General features: G+C 43.7%; 1 protein-coding gene across 1 annotated transcript in view; it reads left to right on the top strand.

The window, feature by feature from the left end:
* PDIA5 (protein disulfide isomerase family A member 5) overlaps positions 1-22,982 on the top strand; it is a 96,847-nt gene that overhangs the window by 46,857 nt on the left and 27,008 nt on the right. Inside the window, exons 11-14 of the mRNA XM_082763037.1 lie at positions 1,612-1,748; positions 18,594-18,664; positions 19,689-19,852; positions 22,333-22,463. Of these exons, the coding sequence (XP_082619163.1) occupies positions 1,612-1,748; positions 18,594-18,664; positions 19,689-19,852; positions 22,333-22,463 (503 nt within the window). The remainder of the gene's footprint in view (positions 1-1,611; positions 1,749-18,593; positions 18,665-19,688; positions 19,853-22,332; positions 22,464-22,982) is intronic.

Genomic DNA, 22,982 nt, shown 5'->3' with positions numbered 1-22,982 from the left:
GCTCCCCTACCAAATTGATTGTGTCGTGGTATTTTCTGGAAAGCCTTCATCTGCCAGCATACCTGTGGATTATTGCTGTTTCGTACAGGCTTGGCAGCAAGCACAGTGATTCTCTGGGCAGCTTTGTGACACAGCCTCTGAATTGTCACAACTCTGCCTGTGCTGTGGGTCTCCTGGGCCATTTAGGTGGTAAACTCTCATGAATGGGGACTTGCCTCTTTTTCTCTTTAGGCTGCTTGGCTTCGTGCAGCTCCCACCTTTGTTTGTTTTTTGCTTTGTTTATCCTACGAGCAGCATCAGAGGTGTGCATCGCAGCTTTGCACACATTGCTTAATATTCTTGGATTGGACCCATTGCTTACATCAACAGAACTTGCTATCTGAATCTGTATATCTCTGCTGATTTCTTTTTATCAAACTAGGCTTTCAGCCTAGCAGTGAGCAAAGCAGAATAAATGAATTATCATCCGTTTGCCATTCCTTGTTCCAGGCAGCTAACACAATAATACATTTTAATCAAAAATAGTAAATCTGCTTTCACCAGGGATGGGGCCACATCCAGATTTGTGCTTTGCCAAAGAATTTGGGGAATTTGGGGGGATATTTGGAACTCATTACTACACCTGGCAAGGATAAAGTAGCTTCAAAGTCTGGCTCCAAATGTTCCTGTGTTTGGGTGTACTTTATGTGAGCAGTGCTTTAATAAATAAAATGTCAGTTAGCATAGTTTAGTTCACATCTGCCAAATTCTCTTATAAATGTACATTGATAAAAGGAAAGAGCACTTGTGTAGTGGAATGATGAGCAATTGAACTGGTCCAGAGCAACTGAGGTTCAATTTCCAGATTTTCCAACGTGTCTTTGAGCAGTCTCTCTGGCTCTGAGCCATCAAAGATGGTTAAGCTCATGTGCAATCACAGGGAATTCGGTGGAGCGCGTCACTTATCTTTTAGATTAAGCATGCAGTTTGAGTAGCTTTGCTGATTTAGGCCTGTGAGCCCACTGTCACGGGAGGACATAACGATGCTTCCCCAGGTCACAGGGTTGTTGAGGGTAAAGCCATGCCATGAATTCCCTGGTAAATGCCCTGGTGTGCACTGCACACAGCTCACTCATGGTACCGACATTGCCACTCCTCCTTTCTGTCAGCCCTATAATCAATATTCTGTTGGTATTCAAGGTGACTGGTTAGATTGGCTGTTTCTACTCACTGCTTTTTTCTTTCATTTGCAATGACTCCTGTGAACTACTAAGTGTAAGTGCTGTAAGAAAGGAAGCATCCTGCTGAGGAGGCTAAAGAGTAATAGAAAAATACATCCGATTTTTATAATGTAATAACTAAGCAGTCTGGTTATCTCTTCACTCTGTCCTCTTCTATTTCTGATCTGTCCTTGTGAGCTCCTTGTGGGTTTTTTTCCTTTCTCTTCCAGTTCTGTCTGACTTTCGGCATTTATCACTTCTGAGTGGAAGAATTACTGAAGGTGTTCAGTAGGGTTAGTGTGTCAGACCCATGTGGACGTTTGCACGAAGGTGGTTCCTTGCAATCCAGCTTGCTAAAATTACTACTCAGCACCAACGAGCTGCTTTTCAGCTGTGTCTGTTTGTCTTGTAGCCCACAGGCACCTCAGCCACAGGCTCCGGAGACTCCCTGGGCAGATGAGGAAAATGTAGTTTATCACCTGACTGATGAAGACTTCGACAAGTTTATAAAAGATCATTCATCTGTGCTGGTGATGTTCCATGCACCATGTGAGTTTGCTTTTTCTATTCTGTACCCTGATCCACATGCTTGCAAACAAAACCAATGATAATTTGCTGCGTAGGTTTCGCAGAACCATAAAATCAAAGTCCAGGCTTCTCTTGTTTGCTGTGAATCTTAAACACACAGGGCATGAAATGTTTGTGAAGCTGCTGGTTTCAAGTTTAGGATAGAGGTATGCTGCTGGAAGAGGTATTTTTTGGCTGAGTCAAAGCATAACTAAAGAGCATAATAATGCTTAAATAATCAGAGGAGTCGTCATTTTACAAGATTACCGTCAGTGTTTGGTTAGTCTTCTGTGTTATTTGCTTTCAAGCCAGAGCTCTGGTTGTTTCAGCAACTCCATTTGAGATCTGTGAGGTCATGAGCCCTTGTTCACAGCTGCAAATGCACCAATTTTAATCGGGGGTGACTCACTTTCACTCCTCTGCCACAGTTCTCTGGCAATCTAAGCGGTGATGGTCATTCAGTGTTGTGCTGAAGCATGCCAAAACATTATGTAAGTTCAGAAAGTCCCTGCGGCCTTTGATACAGAGCTGGTAGTGATACTACTTACAGCTTGGCTGAGAATGAATTGGGCTGATTTTTTTGATGATTTGAGACTTCAGCTGGAGCAGTAAAATGCAGTGGGTTGCCCTAAGGTATTTCCCTCTGCAAGCTCTTCCAGCTACATTGTCCTCCTGTATCTTGTACCCTCCAGATTAATACCTGCATTAACTAGTTTGCTTGCTAATGATGCAACATGTTAACAGCTATGCAACAGGTTCTACCAATTCTTTGTATCTTCAGTTGGAGGTTCAGGTTCAGATCTGCTGTGTTGGATGATACACAGCTCGTCTCCTCTTGCTGCTGTGTTGCCAGTTGCACTTGGATGAGATGTTTGTTTTCATGGGCCTAGATTTGAAGGTTAGGGCTCTGGAGGCAGGGTACGTGCTCACAGCAGAAAAACTGAAGGTCTTGGCACAGAGGCTGCAATCCAGCTTCCCGTTAAACCAGCAGGAGTTAGCACCTAAATGCTTTATTTTAAGGTCTGCTCATAAGACTCACTTGGAAAACACTGTAATGAATTTCCTTTGCCTGATGAAACATCCAGCGATTTGATCCGCGGAAGCAGGTGACTGCTGTTTTGTCGTTGTGTTCACTGGATGATTTGTAGTAATGAAAGTGGGGCCGGAGATGAATGCCTGGTGTGAGAACTAAAACACAAGTAGCAGAACTGATGAAGCCTGGTTTGCTAAGGAGTTATCCTTCGTTACCCAAATCCTTCCTTCCCCCAGCTTTCCGTGCACTCCCACTGTGCAAGCGACAGCACAGGCGGCTGCTCATCTGGAGCTGCACGCTTGCTGGCTTGGCAGGACAACAGCTGCCAGTCAGGAAGGTAACTGCTGAATTTCCCTGCTTCACCTCTCTGCGTGCAAGGGCTTGGGATAAGCATTCTCCCCATATTGCCCCAGATTTCTTTAAACATACATTATTTTATTAGTATTTGAAAGCTTTGTTGGTTTTTGAGTTTCTAAATGGGCAAAGGAATTTGATAATCTATTTGGAAGGAGGCAGAGAGAAGAAACAAAAGTTTGTCCTGTAAACCACATTCCTGTAGGAAGTCAGGATAAAAATAGATGAATATGTGCAGCTACATTCAAATTTTGTAGGAAACTCAAGTTAGTTTTAAATCTGAACATGGCTCTGTTTAATTTTTGTTTTCTAATATCCTCAAAAAGCACAGGTAATATAAAACAGATAATTTAATTGTAGGTATGACGTGACCCATTTGGAGAGGAGGAGCCCTTGCAGCTGAGTGTGTTTTGTACGGAGGGGCGTTCTGTGCTAAGGTACAGCAGTACTTTGGCAAATGCTGTTATAAAAGTAAATCAGTTCCTGAACTGGGCTGTTGCATTCTCCTGATAACGTGTTCCAGCTGCTCAGGATTGAAACAAAGAATGTTCCTTACCAAGAAACTTAATTTTAAATGTAAAGTGAATATTTAGGGCATAGATAATGTGTAATACGTTTTATTTACATTCAAGTGGTAGTGGTCTGCCTACCTGCAGAATCCAGCTTTTAAATGTGTTAAAGATCTTTGTGGTTGTAAGAATCCTCTGTGGGCAACCTCAGCACAGAGTGCGAGGCTTGCAAACCAATTAATGACAGGCAGCTATCATAAACAGCTTTCTCTGTGATTAAAAGATCTTCTCACTACTTATTAATTTTATTAATGGAGACACCTTATGAATGTAAGGAGACAAATTACTCCAGTAAAAGAAGCAGTAAAAATGGAGGACATCATTTGAAAAAAAATCAACCCTTTGTGGCTTAGGATGTGACAGTTGCTTCTAAAAATTAATAACTAATTTTATTCTTTGAAACATGAACAAAATAGACCCGGAACTCAGGATATACTTCTTTGTAACTAAGAATGAACAAGAGGATTCAACACTGGCCTGGAATTAGTAAGGACTTACAAAGCTATGTCCCTGTGCAGTGTACACGTGACTTGGAGTTTTTATAACAGGTTATAAATCTCGTGTTCATGCAAAGATCTTTTACTAGAGACAGAATTATTTCAGTGATGCTTTAATTACAATTCCGCAGTCAGATGGCCGATGTATTAATACACTGTAGTATTAAAAGATGTGTGGGAAGACGGAAGCTTTTTATTCCTCCCCCGCAAGTGCTGAAGAGGCAGTTGAACCAAACGCACTCATGGTAAATACCTGTGAACTGCAAAATTAGGCACTGTGATGAATGTGGCCAGTTGGATCTCCATGCCTGTGGCTACTAATGATCACCCGTGAGGCCCACTCTATAATTATTTACAATCAGTTGCTCTCAGTAGCCCAATTAGAAGTGTTGCAGCATTTTGTGTTAAGTGCAGCCTAGTGTGTAACTAGGATCAACCAGGGCAGCTATGGGTGATTTAAACATATCAGGAGCGTCTGTAGCATGCAACTTGCACCTCTTGCTATCGGTGACCTTACACCTTTTCTGCAATAATTTAGTACAGCCACTAAATAGAAGATATGCTGCTTTGAATTGCTACTGCTGGCCCTGAAACACGTGGGCGACTGTAGGTGGGATGGGTTCATCTTGCCGTTGTTTTGCAGGTCACTAGGGACACGAAGTAGGATTTTTAACCTTCTGAAACTTCTTTGTAAAGCCCTTAAGAGGATGTTCAGCAAATCTGAATGTTTAGCATAGGTAAACAGTGACCCAGCCAGCCGAGAGTCTGAGGGCACTCCTCCGCCTCAGCCAGTGCAGACAGACTCACAGCAAGCATTGTGTTCCTTCTTACCCAGACATTCTGCTGAAATTCTGTAAATGCTGGTGGTAAGCATATTGTTAGCCTGGATACATCCAACCATCCGGACTGTGCACTCAGCATTGCCATTCATGTCACGTATAACGTGATGAAGGTGACTGGTCTTGCAGACATCTGAAGTGATTTTTCTGTGTTGCTTTTACACAGAAGAAAACTGGGCTATGAACTGGGATCTCTGACACACAGCACTATAAAAAAGGAGAGCAAACAAATGGTCTCTTCCCCTGAAGGTTTTGGAGTTGTTGCTTGGATTGGCCATGTTCCATAGCACGAGTCTCTCAGAGATGTGTCACACCAAGCAAAGGTGTAGCTATGTATGCCATCGCTAGACCAAACAAAGCTCAACCATAGCATAAATACAGGCATCTATGTAGTTTATCATAATGTTCTGTTAGCAGTGAAAATAAGGACTGCATGTCTGTTTGTGCCTCTTGCTCTCTGTGCTGATCAATTTATTTAGCTGCCCAAGATGACAGCTGGCTTCTGAGTGTCTCTAAATTTAAGCTCTACTGCCAGTCAAATGTTGCTAAATGCTTTAGTGACATAGTGGCTCACTGGGACTTAAAATGTTCCTGAACCACTTGAGTGCAAAAGAGCCCTTTTTTGCACTTTGTTTGTATTTTCATTTGTCCCCGTCAAACTGCTGAGTCAAATGCTATTTTTAGAAAAATGCTGTCCAAAATATTTGCCAAGCTAGTGCAGTTTGCAGTCTTTCAGACTGGGTTTTGTCGAAAGAATAAAAAACCGATAATTTCTCATTCTACATTTTTCCCATCGTTTTGCTCCAAAGCACGATCTCAGAGTCTTGGACAAAATAACCCTAACCAAGTCACGGATAAGTCAATTCAAATACTACTGAGGAGAGTTTAAAGTCTTGTATTGAAATTAAAGCAAATTCAGCAGTGGGTTCTAAAAGATGTCTGCTTTTCATGCACAAGAGCAACTTTTCATTATGTTTTGTTAACACAAAGGACACTAACACTTTAAGGGCACAGCTGTTCAGGAAGCCTCGTGTACGATAAAGTCCTGGTGCTACCACGAGCTGTAGCTTCCCTGGGTACATTCAGCAAGAGCAGATCTGAGTAGTCAGTTACTGTTGCTGGTGAGTGATGGTTGGTAACCTCCCATGGTTGCTTATTTTTCCCCCCTCCCTCTCAAACCCCATTGTCCATAAAATAAAAAAAAAAAAAAAAAGGTCTGTGGTGTGGTACTGATGCCAGGGGCAAAGGAGGAGAAGAGGTTGGTTGTCCCTACTATAACTATGAACACGCATTGGTGTTTTAAAGATTTGAAGTATTAATATATTTCTCCTGCACCATTTCTTCCTTGTATGTGAGCTTATGTTCATGTTTAAACTGTCTCCTACCCAGCCCTCTTCATAGGACTTCGTCATAGACGTTATATAAGGTGTAGCTGCAGTGCATAAGGTTAGGGAAAATGTCAATATTCTTAGTGGGATGTTGGAGCCATCGCTGGTTTTCTTTCTTGATAAGAAAGGCAGGCAAGGAACATGCAGGTCTTTTTCCCCTGCGCCTTTAATTTGCTCATGGAAAGTGCTTTGGTGATGCAGCTATGACATTATCTCTTCTTGCTCCCTCTTAATAGAAGGGAGGGAAAAATAAATCTTGAGACGATAAAATTCAATACAGTTTTGATGTGTTGTTGAAATGTCCGTGAAATTCCTTTCCTGTCCTCGGATATTTTCTCTCCCTTTGTAAACTAGCCTGATAAATTACACAGTTGGTGCTTTCCAAAGCCGGCTATTCATCTGTGCAAGTTTTTAATTGCACTGGGAGCTGTTTTATCAATTTAGCTTTGGAAAAACAACTTCTCCGCTTTCCTCCTCCTTCCCCGTGCATTAAAAAACAAGGTTTTAAGCCACTTTGTGGACTCATTACTAAGAATGCCAACCAATTAGCCCAATACAAGATGAAGGCCTCCAGCTTCAAACTGAAGAGTGGACTCTCCCCGATGGCACACCGCCACTGGTTTCAGTGAGTTTGGTTTTGTTTCTTCCTGCTGCATGTGGTGAGATTAGGACATGGGAGTCTATTGCTCATTTTATATTTAAAGCAAAACCAAAATGTGTGCAGAAAATCGAATCTTTTTTTTTTTAGGCTGGGTTTTACAACTATAAATAAATAAGTCTCCCTTTCAGCCCCCCACTGGTTCCTTATGAAAGTTCGTCATGGAAGCCAGCCACCATTGCAGCTAGCGCTAATTGGTACTTCTCTTGGCAGCCTCAACAGAAAGGCCACGGGTTGAAAAGGCTGAGGAATTCATTTACTGCGTAGCCTTAAAATTAAAAATAAAAAATAGCCTTTCCAGCGCAGGTCAGCAGCAGCGTAATATTAGCAGCATGTAATAAAAAATAAGTAAATACAATCTTCTCAAGTTTTTCCATGCTAATTCATGATTCAAAGGCATGTGGGTTATCCAAATAACGACAGCGCTCAATGTGGAATAGATAGAAATATCCTTTAATTTTTATTTGACCCTGTCATATCTGACGTATTAGTGAATTTTAAAATAAAATGTTGGCAGTTTTCATTGGCTACATACAGAGCTTTTGGCATCTGCCTCCAGGCGTACAGCCTCTAGGATGAAGCAAAGCAGTAGGTAAACATCTTAATTTATTGGAAATATTCTAGTGGTATCTTTCCATAAGAAGTTTCAACCTGTCTCTGTTGATGGTAATCAGTCTAGTTCAGGTGGAAAATACTTGTTCACCACTGAAGGTTTGCCTTCTGACCTCAGCCTTGGCACCAGCCGAACTGGGTGTTTCAGAAAAAAAGACAAGTGTCTGGCTGGTGTCCTCAGGGAGGAGTGTCAGGTGGTTTCCCAGGAGCAGCAATAACAGGGCCCAGGTGCATAGTTTTGATCAATCCTTGGTCAAAGATAACAACGTGTGAGCTGGGCTTATTACTCGGCAAAAGTTGAGGGAAGAGCGGGCTTTGCAGAACATGGTGTAGCCCTACGAAATGGCAGGGGGCTGGAAGCCAGGAGCTTGCCAGGATGTAGGCTTCAGTCAGGAGTCTGCTTTAGTCTCCTGAAAGGTCTCTGTAAGCTTTGACAACCCAGCCTCGTGTAGGAACTCCGCTTTTTAAATTGGCCTTTCTGCACGGTCAGGGCTTTAAAAGTAATTGTGCCAGTTCTTCTGATTACAGCATTGCTGAATAAAACGAAGGCAGGCAGTTCGGTGCTATGTTAGCTGCAGGCTGAAATGATTGCTGGAACCCCGTAGTGTGTAAGGTAAGCCGTGTATTTGGAACTTCAACAGATGCCATACCCAACTGATACGGCTGCATTTACTCATCTGTGGGGTGATGCACAAGCCAACACGCATGTGTCAAGGTGTGTGCTGTGGGCTTGATCCTGCTCCTGCTGGAGCCAGTGCAAAATACTCTCCTTATTTTTAGAGCAATTAAAAAAAGCTTTGAACAAGACACTTTCTGAACTGTCAGGTAGCTCATAGGCAGAGCCCAGCTGCGTTTGGCTTCTTGGTGAAGCAGCTGTCAGGATGGGAAGAAGTTGCAGTGCCCTAATCACTGAAAGGTTGAATTGTTGTTCAAGGGCGTGTGGGTGATGAATGTTGCAGTTTTAAGAGCCTGGATACCTAGGTGAAGAAAAGAGATGTGCTTAAGTTTCAGCGGAGCATTTCCTGACTCTTCCCATCCCTTAGGTGCCTACCTTTAATGTTGCTTTAATGCATTTTTAATGGCACGTATAATAAACTGTTTCCCTGGACAAGTGTAAATTGTGCCAACTTTCTGGTCGCTGAATGTATGCACTTCTTAGCTGTGTGCCTTGCTGGTAGGCTCCTGGAACAGATAAATTCTTTGAATAAAACAGGAAAATTCTTGGCTCCTGAATCCACTTCCAATGAAGTGAGTGAGTTTTGATTGTTGATTTTGGAGCATTAGGGACTGATATTCAGACCAGGGTCATCAATACTTAAGTGTGCAAGTCTACAACAGGACAGTGCTTGATACTGCGTAAATTTGGATATCACCAAAAGAAACCTTGGGATGTGTAAATAGTTCAGTCCAGTGGCCTCCCGGTGCCGTGACCTGCCTCGTTAAAGTAATTACAGCAGTGATTTTCAGTGGAGATTTTAGGCACACATTAAAACATGAGTTCTTGAAAATGCAGCAAACGAAGAAAATGAAGAACCTGACATGAATTTTTTTAATGACCATCCCACCTACGTTTCTTGAGGGATTAAAGATAAAAATCAATATGGGTTTTTAGAGGTACTTAATATAAATAGGAATATGGAAAGTATAAAAATCCTAATAACTAGGTTGTGCAGTAAAACTTGATAGGATACTTAATGAAAAGGGTGAGGACAGTAATGAGAGACTCCTTTGTCTCTTTTGTGTCAGGCTTTTGATAATGTGGCATGCAGTTCATATAAGAAAATCCTTTTTGAAGCAGTTTGTGCTCTTTGAGCAGGGTAAAGTCATAAAAAAGGATGATCCAGTGATAAAATTGATAGCCTTGGCCTGGAGATGTAAAAGTTTAGTTCTTTGACTTGCTTTGATTTGTACGATTCTGATGCATGTTGCTAAATACTGGTCCCTGTTTCCAATCTGTGAAGCGGGGATGACATTTTACCTGGCAGGGGAGTTCATGTAGCCAGCCACAGACAGACTGCGAGATGCTCCAGTACTGCAGCAGCCAAGGAATGGAAGGCAAGTTGTAACTGAGCATTGCGAAGGCTTGGGAAGCAGGGAAGAGGTAAGATAGTCTTCCACAATGCAACACCAGAAGCACAATCAGGCTTCTGGCCCCCAAGTTTAGGAAGCCTTGGCTGTGACTGGGAGAACACACGGCTGGGCCAGGATGATCACCTGCAGCCTGGTTAGCTCCTGGACTTGAAGGGAATAATAGAAATTTTCAGAATAGAAAGAGTAGCAAAACCAGACTTTTGGGGTGTTTGTGACTACTCTGCCTTTGGGCTGGGTCTTGACATGCTCTGTGCCATGGTGCAAGGGACAGAACAAGAGGACAGGGTGTGTAGCTCGAGGAGCTTATCTCCTAGCAGCTGTGAGTATTTTGAGGGTGCTGCGCAGGAGAGTAGTAGAGGTAAAAAGAAGGGAGCTGAACTGTAGACCCATGTTTTTTGTGAACTTCATGAGATTTGTTCAAAATGCATCTCTGTATGCTAGCCTCCAATATGGAGCAATTAGGTTCTCTATTAAGGAAGGCATTTACGAAGGCTATTCCAATCAGAAAAAAAATCTTCCCGTAAATGTGTGGCAGGTGGTGTGAAGGGAACATTAGTTTCTTTGGGGATTTGCTGCCTCATTTCTCCCATTACTGCTGTCTTCCCTCTCTCCTAAAAAGTCCTTACAGTCCTACTGAGGCAACTGCAAGGGAGTAGCTACAGCTGCTGGAGAGCCAAGGGGCAGCCCAAAGGACACTCACCCCGCTCTCCCCATCTCTGGGAGCCTTGGTAGGCTTAGTTATTCATCAGAGCAGTCTCTTAAAAGACTTGGGCAGTTTTAGCTGGCCTTTTAGTCCAGTGAGAAGTCCACATTTGTGTGTGTGGCCGGGATGAGACTGTCCTGCAAACTTAACCCCCGTGTACTCATAAGCTGTTGATGCTTTTGTGGTGAGTTCTGATAGGAGCGGAGCGTAATTTATTTTTATAGGTTTACTTTGCTCGCCTCTAATGACCAGTTAACAGCAGGAATTAGTTTTAAGAATTAAGCAGTCAGGTTTATTTCTTCTGAAATAAATTAATTTCCTTGCCTGGATGAGCTTAATATATGGTGCAGGGTTCTCATTTGGAAAGAGCCTTACAATATCTCTGCTGCTTGAATCGTTACCAGCAGAGTTTTCATTATCAAGTTTATCTTTCTAAATACTTTATGGCTTCAATTTTTATTATCCTGTGAAAGGCAGAGTAGGGAACTTACTTTAAAGGGCAAATAATGAACAGAGAAACCTACACTGGAAGATTGCTTGCCTGTCTGTCTGCTCCTTGTGCCCTTCCAGAGGGTGAGTTTGGCAAGTGGTGCCGTCTTTGAGTTATTAATAAATGAATCCAGTGCGTTGAGGTGTTATGCTGGTGGTGGAGGTGTCTTCTGGGGTCCTGCCTGCTCATGGTTAGCAAGATTTGTAGCACATTTCTGCGAAGTAAGTGACTGCATCTCAGCTGGTAACTACTTTTGCTCTGATCTTGGCCAGGAAGTGTCCGTGATATCCCTTCCTGATGCTTGCCTTCTGTAGGTGACTTCAGTAATAGCCAATGTGACCATATTTTTTTAACCCCCAACCCCTCAACCTTCAGTGCTCTGGGATATAATTACCTTTCCTAGGGAAATCTCAATTTTGCATCCAAGTGGAATAATTACGGTCTAATGGAGAAGGAATCCTTCTGGTGGTATTTTTCATAAACTCTTAACAGTTTCACCTTGAGGCAGCCATGCTGCTGTCTCCCTCTTTCATATTGCAATAGGGGAAGATTAATTTCCAACACCTACTCGGGGCAATGTTCCTCCAAGCTGATGTAGGAAGTGTAATTCACATCTCCCAGTGCCAGCTGATCCACCTTCCTTCACTTCTTTTCCCACCTAAGAGGGATGGGAGGAGGCACCACCGTCTCCCAACGCTGTTTGCTACCAGGTGCACCATGGTTTTGAGGAAGAGGCTCTATATGTGCAGCGCCATCTCCAATAGCTGGAAGCTGAAGCCAGATTTGAGATGGAAATGAGGAACCGTGCAATTTTTGTTGTTGGGCTTTTTATGTTAAATAAAGACAGTGCTGAGCTTAGAGAGCTTTCCTGAGCCATGGAAGATGGGGGTATGTTTTTCAAAGGTTAGCTTCAGGAGCCCAGCTCAGCCAGGGCTCCCTGTAGTGCTGAGAGATGACTCTGGGAGCAAGATGGAGCAGAAATCTCCTCTCCACAAATCTTTGACATAAAGAGCATTCATGTCAAAAGGAGATGTGCTCTGATGTGCTCAGAACTGAGGGTAGAAGCATGTTTTATGCAGGAGGTCGTAAGAATTGTCTTCCTCGAAGTCCCATGGAGGCAGCCTGCGGGACCAGCAGTGTTTCAGCCTCCTCTGCTCTGAGTTCCCTCTGCCGAGGTCTGTTGCTGGCTGGAGGCAGCCCTTCTGCTGGACCTGGGAGAACAGCACCAATGCAGAAGGGATTCCTGGAGCTTGGTTAAATGCTTACCAGTTTGGTCTGGTTTATCTTAATGTAATGCAGTGAACTGATTGTCTTTTTGGAGGAAAAAACACAACAACTTGTTCTTTAACTGTCTAAAAAAATGCCATTATGAATATTCTGAGCAGTTTCAGCAATGCTGGGGGAAGTAATTATGTCAACATGAAAAACATGATCAAGAATTGGATTTCAAATGCTTTTACCTCTGCAACCAAGGCAATCAAATGCGGAGCTGAGGCTCAGCTCACTCCACGTGCATCCCTATGTACCAGGAAGGCGTCAGGTGGCTCACGTGGCTGATCAGGACTTTGCTGGTATCCACATGAATCTCCTGCTAGCGCTCCAGGCTGAGCTTCTATGTTTTTTTGAGTGCTGACAGCTCTGCACCGGGACATCCGTGCCTCCTGAGCGTGCTCTGCAGCACGTGCAGGAGGTGCTCCCCAGGGATGGGGTCGCTACCACCGCAGTCACGCGCTGACCGAGTTGTAGTCCCCTTGGGGCACGGCTGCGTGGGGCCAAAGAGCTGCTTCTAGGCCAGGATTTTCTTCTGTTTGTGCACAGTGGGATCAGGTTTGTGGTGGTGGCAGCGGTGGGGACAGATGCTGTGCCGCTCTCCTGTCACCGGGATGAACTGCGCAGCCCACACAGCCGAGGCGTTGGGCTGCAGCTGCAGAAATGGGGCATGACTGCACTAACCTAAACCAATGAAGTGTTTTCTTCTCATTCCATATTTCTAGTTCCTTAGAGTTTTTTCCAGGCTGACCTTTTACAGCCCCTGTACAGCCAGGAAGCTTTTGCTTGTTATCGATCCCTAAGAAAAATTATGCTTGGTCAAATCAATCTACCTTTACAAGTATGGTAACAGGGTAAGGGCAGTCTGAATTTGTGTACGCATGCATACACAGCCAGCTGGTGAAAATTAGAACTCAATGCAGTGTTAAAGATGTTGAAGCTGCTTGTGCTCATCTGTTAAGAAAGCATCAAGTATTGAATCTCTTGTCTCAAAGCATCGGGAATCTTACCTGGGAGGGCAGCACTGCTGTTCGGAACGAGATGGATGGTTTGGAGGTGTGAAAAAATTCTCAGAGCAAGTACTGGAGAGAAAACAGAATGCATAAAATTTCTCGAGCCCCTGGTCCTTCCTAAGATGAATTTCTTGTAATAAGCAGAAATCTGGAGCTCTGCTTATGGCCTGGGTCCGAGGCAATGAGGTTTTGCGGACTGTTAGGACCATTAAGTGAACATGGCACCAGCAGGGCTTGAGATGCATACCTGTGCTTGTGGGGAGAAAAGGCTGCTTTCATCTAGGTTTGCACCCTCCCTCCCTGATGAATTTGTGGATGATTTCCCATCAGATGTCTGCAATGCAGACGGCTAAATTATGCAAGGGAATCTGCAGCTGCTGTAGTTTATGCCCTCGTGCAGTGGTAAAAGAGCTGTAAGCTGCCTCGTGTCAGGCTGTAGAGTTACTCTTATATACTGTATAAGAAATCTTTGTGTAGTAAAAACATTATGGCAGTGGAGAATAGCCTGGTGTTCTCACACAAGTGATGAGAGGGCTGGGGCTTGCGTGTCCTTGCTCTGGCTCTGAGGATTAGCATCTCCCCACCACATTCTTGCTTTTGTATGTATGGGTGTTTGGGTTCTGAGTTAAAAACAGGGTGCATGTAAGGGCTGGCTGCTCTGCTGTGTTGAGAGGTCACTGCTCCTCTGGGACTAGGAATGGAGAAATCAAAGGGATTTCCTCTGGAGTTATTTATTTAGAGAGTGAAGGTGCATCTGAATTTTTTTTTGAGATAATTTTTCCTTGGAGGTGTCAGTAAGTCCTCCCTGAACGTAGCCTGAACTGCCGGTGACCCACCTGCAGGACACGCGTTCTGCTTCAAATTTTTTTTCTCATCAGGCCAATGGAAATGTTTTTGGTATGCGGCTATAAATGTGCGTGGAGATGGCACGATACAATAAATAGCTGGTGCACGATAACAGTACCCAAGCAGGCTGTCGATAGCAGACATTTAATGATTCTTTAAAATCTTTATTTGCAATTTAATTTGTCTCTGGGGTTCTTCATGTCAGAAATTCCTTATCCACAGTTGCCAGGATGCTGGTATTTATCTCTTGCCTGTCACGTACAATTCAGATTGTCAGACAACGTTGTGTTAAAATGAGAGGACATGACCAAAAGCACAGTGTTTATTTGTATAGCTATAATAACCCGAAACGAGCAAGCAATACATGACAGAGGCAGAGTTTTATGTTTCGAGGACAGCACTAAGACAGCATTTGCAGGAGCTTAGCTGGGGGTGCTTGGCTGCTCCTCTGCAGGCAAAACTTGGTTTTAGCAGCGGAAGTGTTTGAGTTGATTCCCTTCTGAAAATGTCTGGAGCAGCTGCGCTCAGTTGCGAGTCTCTGCTGTGATGCCAAACGGGTTGCTACAAACAAACACGTGTGCTTAGGGGAAAAAAAGGTTGCTCAGTGCACTCAGTGGCCATCCCTTTGTCGGTGTGCTGCTCACCCTTGCACATTAGCCTTGCTCTGTCCACGCTTGGCCTTTCCATCTGCGATGGACAAAGTGCTGGTGAGCGCTGTCCTCTGCCCTGCGGTGGCTTTCTGGAGCGAGCTGTGTGTGGAGACCCCAGCCCCCATCCTCCTGGGTGCAGCTGAGCTGTGGGATGGCAACTGCACTGAGGGAAGGAGCTATTTATCTGCCTGACTATGCAGTGCAAATGAGAAGATTGATTATAAATAAACTGGGAAAACAGAATTCTTGCTTCATTTAGGCAGCTCTTTTAACCAGCTAGCGAGAGCCTGGCTTGTACTGCAAGTCCTAGTGCCGATTTGTAGGCTTTGACTTGTTCGTCCTCTTGTATCACTCTTCCTTTAGTCTTACTCTGTGTGGTCTTTCCTTTTTAAGCAGCTTGGACCCTGCAGCCTGGGTCTCCTGAGGTCTCCTGTTGTGCAGGTGAAGCCAGGTGAGGTGTTTAGGGGACAGGTGAGGTGTCCAGGACCTACAGGCACCCAGGGGTGGTGTCTGCTGCAGGACGGAGGGTAACTGACTTGTACTTCCCTGTCCTCTGACAGAGCAGAAGGAGGCTGCGGGGTCCTCCTGTGCCTTCAGGTCCCTGCTGTCCCTTCAGTATTCCCACCAGCAGAGGTTCAGAAGAGGCTGCAGGGCATCCTTGTGTTGGCTCTGACTTTCCCCGTCTCACCTGGGACTGAATGAGTTCCTTTCCTCACTTCATCTCTCAGGTTTAATGTCAGCATACACTTGACACAACAGTGCATCTTTTAAGAGCACATCTGTCAAAGGTGCCCACTACAAAGCTGGGGCTTCCTTCCACAATCCCAGCTGACCTTATGCAGCATTTCGGAGCATCTGGGCTGAGGGCCCGTAGGGTTGTTATTTTCTCATTCGTTTTATGAACACAGAATCTCTAAAACTAGGGAAGTTTAACACAGAGGGATACAGCTGCTGCGGAACAACATAATGTGGCAATCAAAAGAGAGGCAGTGACCTTGGTATTCATTTAAATGACTTTTTCATTGGCCTTGAGAATTTAATGGCAATCCTCACAGGATTATTGAAAGGTAGGATAAATAATCATAGGAGAGATGAATTGATTTGCAGCGTGTAGATCTGACTTCTGACTCGTCTCTCCCCCTCTCTGCCATGGTAGGCAGAAGCAGGCTGTGGCACGCAATAGCACAATTCTCATAAAGATGGCCAGATAAACATCGTTTATCGTGGGAGAAGCTCTTGAGATTTGTTGTCCCTGTTTCAGATTCAGTTTAACGTGCTGGCTTTTTTTCCAGGCTGACATATCATGCTGTCCTCTGCCAGGGGTAGAACAAGCATTGCATGATAAAGATTTGAGGACTTCACTTTGCATTTAAGTGCCTTTAAAGACCTGATCCTGCCTTCCCTTTATTTTAAGCATGAGTTAGCAAGCTTTATGGAAGTCTGTAGTGCTGTATCTGTGTGATGTTTGTGAAAGAACCCAGAACGCTGGCGTTTCCTAGTCTGAATATCCTTCCCCAAAATTATACTTCCATGAATTTCAGATGCTTTAGATTTATTTTTTTTTATTTCCTGAGCAAAGTATGCCTAGCTCATTTCTTCTTTTCTCTGCACAGGTATGTGGAGACTCAGGTTGTTTGATGCTTTTGGTTGATCAGATCTAATATTAATAACTGGGGAATATAGTGTAGATGGTGTGTAGATACAGTATCTCGCGCACAGTGTGAAGTTTGCTCAGGCTGGAGGACACGCAGTGTAAAGCCTGCCAAGGTGAACTTACCTCTGCAGAAAAGTCTTTTTTCGAACAAATTTGAGCTAGCTAATTCAGTGAAGCTCCCAGGTATCTGAGCTGTGATTCGAGATGCCCTTTACTTAGAAGTGAAGAAGAGCACAAAACGAATAAAGTTCCTGCTCCTAAAAGGAGAAATAAATCAATTCAGGCAGGTGTCAAAGGGAACTGTCAGCCCATTCCAGAAAGCCATATGCCTGCAAGTTTTCTGTGGGTGGCAAATAAATCATATTGCCAGCCTCTTTTGTGCCTTTAACCAAGGCGAGCAGTGCTGAGACAGTAACTCTTCCTCAGCCTTTTTCAGCTCCTTCCTGAGTTCACCTCTGAAGCTCTTGCCTCAGGTTCCCAGCTCGGTCACACGTGCTCTCACTGCCATGTAAAACCAAAAAGCAAAACTTCATCCTGCAGCTGAGACCCCTTTTTGGCTGCTCCTACCACAATAAAACATTGGCTTTGCTCAAAGGAAGTATGCGAGGCTGTTAATGCAGCGATCGCTGTGCAGACAGGTAGGCAGCGGGGACTGGAGCTGGTGTTTGAGCTGGAGTTCGCCGTGGGATCAGCAGTTCGGGTGTTTGCGTAATTCTCAGGTGGGATTTGGACACTCCTCAAATCTGTCTGCCCTGAGCTGCAGTCACAACCACGGCCCTGCTATAAGCATGCCCCGCCAGCGTTTCCTGGTGCGCTTGGAGCTCTGCAGAGGCCCCTGCTTGCTCGGGGAAGTCACCCTCTGATCTGATGCCCTGTCACTTCTCGGCTGTGAGCAGTCTTTGGCTGGTTGAGTTCAGGCTCAGGTTAGTGCCTGGTGGCTTTGTCAGTCGTCCCGTTAGTGGGGATCAGAGCAGTTCCGATTTTCATCCTTGCTTGATTTTCTGTTAGACAATGATGTAAAAATAGTCCCAGCCCCTTTGTCTGTATGCCTCAGGAACTGCTGTTGCCGAAGCCGTATTGAAACAGATTGCTCGCTGGATTTTCTGTTACAACTTTCAAAAGCTCAGCAAAGTCTGGGCTTTCAAGTGCCCATTCCAGCGATAACAGCTGAAGAAAGAAAAGCAGGCTGCTGCTGCAACCAGGAGGAAAAAGCACGGTGAGGGCTTGCAGAGAAGGTTGGATTGTGGTGGGGCCAGAAAACTCAGAGCGCCTGTTGGGCCACGCAGTGAGCCTGGTTCCAGCTCTGTGTGTTTGAAATCAATGCACCAGGGCTGGGTGTTGATCCTGGCTGTTGATCCTTGGGCCAGGACTGTGGGGCAAGGAGGGGGCTGTCCCACAGCATCCCCCTGCATCACAGCAGGACCCTCACCTGGTCCCAAAAGCTCAGCTTGCCTGAAAGCAAATGGTGAAAGCGTTTTCATTTGCACCCAAATAATTTATTTTAAATCTGTTTTTCTCGTGCGCTCATTTATTTTACTTTATTGTAATGTCAGCACTCCGCAGTGAAGTAATGGCAGATCTCTCAGGAGAACTTGCACGAGCGAGAAAGCACCATTATCTTGGTTTTACAGGCCCTGCTTATGTCGAGAACATATGTGGTGGTGTAATTATGCTGATGTGATTAAATCAGTGCAAATCCTTGCTGGAGGGACACGCCGCACCGCTGTAAAGCGTAGCTTATTATCAGCGCAGTTTAGTTCAAATTACACGACTCAATTAAGCTGTGCTCGTAGAAACCTCGGCTTAAAGTCAGGAAGTCACGTGAGGGTCTGTGTCGGATTTTTACTGCAGATAAAAATTTGGAAACAGAAATGGGTGAGGCATAGCCTCACCCAAGAGCATGCTAGAATCGATGGGCTTGACAACTACTGCCCGTAGTACTTTCTGAGAGGGAAGTGAGCTGGGTGAAGATTTCTTTCTTCAAAGTGTAGAGACCACTTTGGAAAATGTCCTAAATCATTGTAAGGCTTTGCAAATAAAGTAAGTAAAATGCATACTAAATTCTAGTAAATCTCTACCACGTGGTTTTGGATTTTGGTAAGGCTGGATGGGTCAACGAATAACCATGGTGTGTACGAATTAACTGGATTTTTTTTGGCAGGGTGTGGGCACTGTAAGAAAATGAAGCCAGAATATGAGAAGGCTGCAGAGTTTCTCCACGCAACCAGTGATGTAAGTTAATTTCCTTTATTATATCCTTCTAATAATCAGTAATAAATAACTGGAGTAATAAGTGACTTTTATCCCTACAACAAATTCAGCTGTTCTCATCCTCCCACAGGACCCTTCAAAATGTGCTTCCAAAGTACAGTCTCATCGCTAATGCATGAACCCTGCCAAAGTCTTAGAAAGAACATTCTGTCTTGAACGAAAACAAAATCGAAAAATGTTTATGTATTCTGCTGCGGGCCTTATACGTAATATGATCAAATCCAAAATGGATTTTTTTTTTGCCTTATTTAAAGGCACTGAATGTGAAGAAACACAGACTTTTATTTATGAATTAGATTTGGGGAAGAAAAAAAGGGGGTTGATCCCTCTTTCAAGCATCTTGCTTTTATGGTTGCATCATTCCATTAGCATCATCTTAAGTGCTCCATCAACATGGAGCTGGAGAGGAGAGACCTGATAATACAAGTATTAGTATTAGTGCTATTGATTCAGTCCTGCTCTCTGTACGCCATGCAAGAATAGAAGCGGGATTAATCTCCCCAAACTCTAGACATCTTCAGTAGAGACATTGAGTCCCTTTATAACTATAAAGGTGAAGGAGAGGGGGATGTGCAAAACAGGTGAATCACATCCTACAAGTGATGGTAAAAGTGGTCCATGTGTAGATGCCCGTGAGGTAGGGAAAGATGAATTTGCCTTAAAGTAAATTTGTCTTTAACAATGCCTATTTGCCTTGGGAAGAATGGACTTGTGGGAGGAAATGCCGTTTCTGGGAGCAGCTCTTAAGCATTACAAAGCATTGTCTACAGGGAATCTTCCTCAGAAAGGGGAGGAGAATGGGTAATATGCTGGTTACATTTAGTCCTTAAGATATCCTTTCCTGGTTTTGCATCGGGCCTACTGAGAACCTGAGAAAGCGGAGGCACCTAAGTCATGAGTAATTAATTTCCCCAAAGTCCACTACTTCTTGCCAAAGGTGTGGGTACGTGTTCTTATGATTTACAGTCAGTATTTTCTGTTTTAGAGTCCAGGTGTCCTTGCAGCAGTAGATGCTACCGTCAACAAGGCACTGGCAGAAAGATACCACATCTCAGGCTTTCCTACTCTGAAGTATTTTAAGGATGGAGAGGAGAAATACACCCTGCCACACCTCAGAACGAAAAAGAAGATCATCGATTGGCTCCAAAAGTAAGTTTTGAGGGTCTGAGATAGTATTCACATTCCTGGCTGCTGTTTCCTGAAGACTGCTTTGTGAGGAAGTAAATCCTAAAACCTAGCTTTATCGGCTGCCTAAATCCCTTGCTAACAAAAACAAATTGAATGCCAGTATTCAAAGCCATACAAACATGTATGTTAATTATGGTCTCTAATACACCAAATCCTTTATTTGTTGCGGGGTTTTTCATAGTTGTCCTGGTAATTCTTTCCCAAAATAAATATTTTTCAAATGCATGCTAAGCCTCTCTCCGGAGAAGGAATAGCAATGGCTCTGAAAAATAAACAGAACATTTGTTGTTCCCTCTTCATACTAAGCAGCAGATTTCACTATAAGTAACTAAATTTCTGTAGTTGTACTTTTCTCCTTCCAGCATTTCAGAGCCAATGCCTAGACTACCTGCTACATGGGGCTGAAAGAAAGGCACCCAGACCAACTGAAACAGCACCTTTGTCTGCGCTTCCCTGCTTTCCTTGGGTGGCGCGCTAAAATATGCAGAATTTGATGTACAATGAAAATAATTTCATTTCAAAGAAGAAAATTGCTGGTACAACTCTCTAAATATTTAGGAGTAAAATATGTATTTCTTTTAAGTACTGTAAGCCAAATATAATTTCTGCACTATTCACTGGAAAAAAAAAGCAGTGTCTGTCTTTTGTGAGGTCATTTAATCATTAAGTGCAGATGGCATGAGGAATGCAAGCTTAATTTTTCCAACTCCTGTTTGGTGGGGGGGGGAAGGGGATTGTATCTGAGTGCTTCAAACCAAGTAATAAGTTTGGCCTGGCAGCATCTTTGTCACATGTTGGGAAGTTTTATCTGTATCCTACATTTACACACAGCTCTCCCTTGGCCTCCTTGCTTACTCAGCTCCAAGTTGCTGTGTCAGTAGTGGATGTTAAATCGCTGTCCTAGTTCCACCAGCTTGCTGGGGTATTTTGAAAACTGTGTCATTTTAATTGGGTTAAACACTCAGGTTGACACAGCCTATTCGTATTGGCAGTGGAATAAGCAGGGAGGAAGAGGTGGTTCATCCCTTCCAGATCCGCCTGTGCCTCTGTAAGATTTCTGCCTACTGCCTTCGGTAGCCAGTAACACAGGGGCACAGACTTCTTGTCCCCTGGCCTAACTGCTAGATGCTCTCCCAGCTTGAAGTGCAATGGTGTAAGATGCTTGTTTGCTGACTTGAGATAAAATAGCAACAGCTCCACTGAAGCTGATGGAAATAGGGATGTATGTAGGGTGCAGGCTGGAGATAAAATTTCAGCTTGTGAAAACCTATCCCAGTGAGTGGTCTAGTTGCAGCAGCACGAGTTGCAGCTCTGTTGCCTGGTTTGTTTGTGCTGTCTGTCGTCTGTGCTGCCACACGATAGTGTTACCAGTATCTGGGTAGCTTATTCCAGGTCAGCACGAGGAGGTCTGTGTGAGATGAACTCGCACCTCTGGCTGTAACTGTAATCGATGATAGCTCACACTGACTGTGTGCGTGTGAAAATTCAGATCAGCTGCCCTAATTCTATCGCTAACAACTGGCAAATCAATACCGATGGAAAGATGATGGATATCCACCAACTGACCTTGAGAAGAACTTTAAAAATTTAGATTTTCTTCACTTAGTTTTTATGTACCTGATACAACTTAAAATGTGTCATTCAAAGTGACAGGAAAGTCTGAAAAGCTAATTTATTACCAAGGCGACATATGAAGGTCTTTATACCATGGCTCCATTCTGATAATTTTATATAAGTAATCACTATTTAAGATACAGCAGGAATGAATTTAATGAGTCTGAGAGAAGTCTGTGAGCTGGTGAATAGCAGAAGTTTTGTTAGAGGTGCTCTGGATGTGCAGGATTGCTCTGATCTAGTCAGTATGTGCAGTCATAATTGAAACCTGACATTCTCTTTATCAAGGTAAAATATTCCAGTTCAGTCACCCCCAGTCTTCCAAGTGGAATGATGCTGATTATTGCATCCTGGCTTTAATATCTGAATTCAAGAGAAGGTCATGAAATTCTTTATAGAGGTTTGTGTGATGGCAATGAAGAGTACAAAAAGGATGTTTGAATGGAAGACGCTGTCCTATATCGGTTGCCTTTTGATTCCACCTGCTTGCTGTTCTCAATTCATGCCTATGGATGACATGGTGATATTAGAAGCAATGTTCTTTTTAGCCAGATGTTGGATGTAATGTAGGAGATCTTTGTTCTGCATTCCTATTCATATGCTTCAGTGAGATCGTTTAAATTATATTTTTACTGAGTTTTAGAAATTAACGCACATTTTTGTTACCACCTGGTGTCGGAAATATTGAGCGTGTTTTCCTACTGCCCAGGCACCCTGAAGGATTGCTCCTCCTTGGTTCCCTCAGAGTACTAAGCAGGATGTGATGGCCTTTTGCATATGCTTCCAGAAACATTCTCAGACTAATCTCATTCTATTCCTTTTTCTAGTCCTGAAGCACCACCTCCACCTGAGCCTGCATGGGAAGAAAAACAGACTAGTGTTATCCATCTTGCAGGAGAAGACTTCAGGGAGTCCTTGAAGAAGAAGAAGCACACTCTTGTCATGTTCTATGCGCCATGTGAGTAAACAACACTCCATGTGCTTGAGTTTTATAAACCCTACAGTTTATGAACTCCTAAATTAATTCCTTCACTGTCCTCAGGTTTTGTGAGGGTAAAGAACTGATTCCAAATGTAACTGCATGGGGCACTATTGTATGTGTCTCTGTAAACTGGAAACAAAACAGTATGTGGTGTTTATTTAAAGAGTTACTGTGTTAATGCAGACAAAGCAGGCAGGGGAACAAAAAGAAAACAGATTTATTTTTCCTCTGCTGTATTTTATGGTCCGCATAACAAAATGTGATCTGTTATAGCAGGACAATGAGCACAGAGAGCCTGGCCCATTATTGCAGCACTTCAGTAGTGAAATTGATATAGTGGTGTAGGAGGAATCACCCCCCAGAGGAAGAGAACAAATTTTGATGGAATAAATTTTGTCCATAATAAGTCTACATTTAAATCGCTACTTAGAATATGGACATTCACCCTTCCAGGTTGTTTTGCATGCATCACACGCATGCTTTCTTTCTGAAGCA

The sequence above is a fragment of the Aythya marila genome, assembly GCF_965140915.1.
Source record: "Aythya marila genome assembly, chromosome: 6".
NCBI lineage: Eukaryota > Metazoa > Chordata > Aves > Anseriformes > Anatidae > Aythya > Aythya marila.
Note: the sequence above shows the minus strand (reverse complement) of the source record. Positions and strands in the feature narration are given on the sequence as shown.